General features: G+C 28.7%; 1 protein-coding gene across 1 annotated transcript; it reads left to right on the top strand.

Moving 5' to 3' along the window:
* The first annotated feature begins 626 nt into the window (after window positions 1-626).
* On the top strand, window positions 627-4,237 carry LOC106477344 (acyl-coenzyme A thioesterase 13-like). The gene is made up of 3 exons (XM_013937925.2): window positions 627-778; window positions 1,598-1,779; window positions 2,816-4,237. Exons 1-3 carry the CDS (start codon window positions 692-694, stop codon window positions 3,009-3,011), a joined length of 465 nt encoding a protein of 154 aa, XP_013793379.1. The 5' UTR covers window positions 627-691; the 3' UTR covers window positions 3,012-4,237.
* The last annotated feature ends 587 nt before the right edge of the window (window positions 4,238-4,824 follow it).

The following is a 4,824-nucleotide window of genomic DNA, read 5'->3' as shown; positions in this document are numbered from 1 at the left end:
GTAACAATAGTTTGGACTGGAGAAATGCCATGCGATATATAGAAAGTGAAGTTTAACATTTATAAATATATATATGTATATATTTTGTTTATTTGTTTGAACTTAAGCACAAAGCTACACAATGGGCTATATATGCTCTGCCCTTTACGGTTTCTAGCGTTGTAAGTCTGCAGACATGCCGCTGTGCCACTGGGGGCATATATATATATATATACTTTTCAAATATGAAATTAAAACTTTTATGTTATTAAAATTTGATCTATACATTATATTTAATGCCAACTTTATTGGCATGCATTGACAATAAAGTAGTTTAATTAAATTTAGAATGTAACTGTAAAAGGTCGTGACATACGCACTTTTACCTATTAATAAATATTGATGTACAGAAAAGTTCTCTGTATATGATACTACATATATAGTATGATTTATTAACTTAAGTTATTTTATATTTAATATTACCACTTATTTCAGTCAGAGTATATGTATATATAGATAGATATTTATGGGTACATATATAAAAATATTAGAAAAAAAAACAACTTTATTTTCTTTTTTTCTTTGCGCTGTGTATAATATGTCACATATCGAATAGTGTTTGAACCAATATATGTGTGTGTTCCAGTTCTTTACTAAAATTATCCTGCCATCTAACGCAATAATCAATTACTATTCGTTTGATTTATGCAATATGGCGACGGCTAGTAAACTTCGTTTACTTAAAGATGTATTAAAGGCACTTACTGATGGACCAGGATTTGATAGAGTAGTTAGTACTGTGAGTATTAATATCTTTGAATTTTCAAGAAGCAATGTATTGGAAAAATTTACAATTTAGTAACGTGGAATACACAAATAGTATACTGATATTTTTGTATATCACTTTATCACTATCAGTGTGCCCTTCTCGAGTCCTACTCCAACTTCCAAAGTTCAGTATTTATAGAATAATAGCTGGCGCTATATTCGTATCGTCTATTGTGTGATGAGGAATTATAAACTATATAGTATATATACATTTCTTATATATGTATTTGTAATAGTTCGTGATTCAGTACTGTATATGCATTAACTTCATAGCACTGATAAAATATATTTACATGTCATTTTGTAATGCCTCATGCTGTGACTATAAGTCATTGTACTTTGTTGGATATTTATCTATAGCAAATGGTGTAACCTTTATTTGAGGAATAAATTTCTCTTTATGAATATCAGAATGTTTAAATTATTCATTCTTTTTTTTTGTTGTTCTTGTTGAAAAAATGAGAATTTTTTGCTGTAGGGTGCCAATGGCTTCACTGTGCCTCTGTTGACTATTTAATTAAGTACTATGACTTGTGTAAACAATTGCCTATTGACTAAGCTTGAAGTTATTAATATTAGGTGTTTAGTTAAAATGTAGTGAAAGTATGACTTAGTGCGAAAGTTGTTTTTTCTAGTTCTAAGTAAGCAAATTTTGAATAATTTGTCATCAGTGCTGCTAACAGTGAGTAAACAGAATCAAATAAATAATATCCAGTTACTCTTTTTGTTTTATGCATAGACAAGCTTAAAGAAACTATTAATTACAGTTAAATATAATTATTATTATTAGTTGAATGTAGTTTCCTCTGGAGGGGGTAAATGTTTATGTGAGATGAAAGTGGAAGAGAATCATCAGAATAGAGGCGGTACTCTTCACGGTGGAGTAACTGCAACTTTGGTGGATGTGGTGTCTACATTAAATCTAATTGGTGAGAAAGAAGTGGCTGGAGTCAGTGTTGACTTGAATGTGACGTAGGTATATGTTTCTTATTTGTTGTATAAAGTAATTATGTTGTGAAATGATGTATACATCTACAAACTTATAGGTAACATGAAGGCAGGTAAATTGTCATAGCTTTGGCAGCAAATATTGTGTCTGGTTCAATATATAGACTGAGTGTATGAAATGATATGTCCAGCTGTATAATTCTAGGTAAAAAATATATTAGACTTTAAGTTTCAATGGGATTGTATCATATAGTGAAAGATATGTCTAATTCAGTACAAAGATTATTATAATATTTTAAACATTTTTAGGTAACTACAAACTTCAAACCATGTATAGCCTCCATTATCAGTTAATATGTGCATGCTTAACAAATTATATTTTAGAGGTTTATTTGTTTCTGAAAATTAATAAATAATTAATAGGTTTATAGTAACTGTTAAATACCATTTGAGTATTTTAAGGTATGTAATTTTATGTTTGATAAATTTAATTTTTTTTTCACTTGTTAGGATTTTTGACCAAAAATATACAATTATAAATGGAAGACAAGCAGTAAGAAAGTACACATTTTTAAAATTCTTATATGTAGTTGTTTTCTAAGTTTATTATATATGAATTACCCAAAATCCACAAGATATTTAAACACATTTTATTTTTTTTAACTTCTATTAAGAAAATATACCTAAGATTTTCAAACAATAACTAAAATTCTCTGCTGGTAATGTTGCACCATGAAATTTTTTTAGAAACTTGAAAAGTACAATATATATATGTTAATAGATATCATTTCCATGCTATGATGTCCATTAACCCTTTCCTGACCAGATATTTTTTATTATCAGGAATGAAGGAAAATTTGATGAAATATCAAACATTTTATACTTGATTGATTTATTATACATTTTATTGAAGAAAGGCTCTACAAACCATGAAATATTGGATTCAGCGTGAAATGCTCTTTATATACATTATACTAGGTAGCTTTTATCACCAAAGCACAATACTATGAAGAAAAAAAATTAGTTATTTTTTGATGAATAATATTTTATTAAATTTCAGTTACTTGAAAGGGGCAAAAGCTGGAGATGAGCTTCAGGTTGAGTCAAGCTTGCTGAGGGCAGGAAGATCTATGGCTTTCCTCTCAGTGGACATTCGTAACAAGGAGACAGGACTCCTAATAGCTCAGGGTCGTCACACCAAACACTTGGGAGCAGGCATTATTGAGAAAAGTAATTCTTCAACTCCTCAAGGATAACAAAATTATAGTAATCCCAAAGTGGTTGTTGATGCAAAATGTACATTAAGATATTCAGCATATTAGATATTCCCTTTATAGACTGTAGTTTTTTTCCAGTTTAAAAACACATTGTATAATAATAATAATAATGTCATACTTGTGAAAGTGTTAAGGTTTTTCTCTGAAAAATTAATGTTATGATTTTGTATTTACAACAGTACATATGCTAAAAAATAATCTAAACCATTTATAAGGAATTGTGTTTTTATGTTGTTTCAGTTGTTGGTATAACTACTTTGAAAACAATAAAGTGACACATTTTGTCTGTTTTGTTTAATTTTAATTCTGACAGTTTGAGTATTAAGTGACATTCCCTAGGTATTAGGGTTTATTTTGCAAGAAACAAGCATCAAAACATGCTAATTCACTTGTGGATTTAAATAAAAACAATAATACCATAATGTAATGAAAGATTATACTGAGTTACTCAAAATTTGGTTTTAAACAAATGCAAGTCTCAGCTTGTTACATGTTTACACACACACACACACAAAAGAGTGGTGAAATCAACTCAACAGAGAGTGATTGCCTAACTTTCTAAAATGTAAAATCATTTAAATACTGGTTTCTCATTGGTTTTTTTGTTTATATATTTGTATTTTTAAGTGCAACATCATGTGAACATTAAACTGGTAAAATAATTAGTTTCAACTAATTATTTTGTGTTGTGAGTAATATAATATATGTTTTACTAATATTATTCAAAAATTAAAATGATTATAGTTTTACCACTGCTTTGTATGTGTAATGAATGGAAAAAGTGTGAAATGTTTTTTCACAAATATTTTTGGTTCTTGAAATATCATTATAAGAAATTGCACAAATGTTCACATAATTTATTAAAGTATCTGCCCTTAATATTTGGGCTGAGTATGGCCAAACTGTTAGCATGCCTTGAATGTGAATGTGAGGATTTATGGCTTGCATCCTGTTTTTGCAAAAAAAGTGTTTTACTCTTGGTGGCTATGCTCCATAAGACTGATGGTGAAACTAAATTAGTGTTGGGTATCTCTTTTCATATTTAAGGATAGCTGTGTACTCATAGTCCATATATACAAAGCATGTTGAATAAAGTGATTTGAACACAAATTAATACAGTCAGATTTTTAAACATTCATATTGTAGTATTAAGAACTTGTATAAACATAGTTTTGCTTAGAAAATTAAAAAAGTTTCTTCTGAAAGGAAAGAAAGTCATCTGTTAAAGCTTTCCTGTATATTCTGTTAATCACTTTTAAGAAGTATCTGATTGTTTTACAGTTAAAATATATATGTGTGTTTTATTGTTTATCTCAATCAAACTAAACTTGCTGTCATTGATAATTATATCAATAAAGGCACGAGTGCAAACTTACTGAAGTAATTGAACAATTAAGAATTTTTTCTATGGCCCCATTCTCTGTCACTTTAAGTTTACATATGTAACAGTTAGTCAAACCAAAATAATGCATGAAACTACATTAGAGCATCTGTAAACATTGCCCATAATGCTTTTGATGAACAATACTTTTCTCAGCCTTGCACCCATTTCTGAAGGTTATTTCAAACAAATTAATGCTATAACAATATGTTCTGAGGTTTCAGTAGTGGGTAAGGTAAAAGGTATTGAATGCAATTTGGCGAGTTAATATAGTGTTACATATATGCTTGTTTGTTAATTTCCGTCTAAATTCTTTCTGAAGAACTTCAGCGATACAAGTCCTTTCTTGATTAAAACTAGTTTATTCTTCCTCGATACAACTTTTTGTAATACACAGAATTTCCATGGTCA

The sequence above is a fragment of the Limulus polyphemus genome, unplaced genomic scaffold (genome assembly GCF_000517525.1).
Source record: "Limulus polyphemus unplaced genomic scaffold, Limulus_polyphemus-2.1.2 Scaffold14379, whole genome shotgun sequence".
Lineage (NCBI taxonomy): Eukaryota > Metazoa > Arthropoda > Merostomata > Xiphosura > Limulidae > Limulus > Limulus polyphemus.
This window is presented reverse-complemented; position numbering and strand designations above follow the sequence as displayed.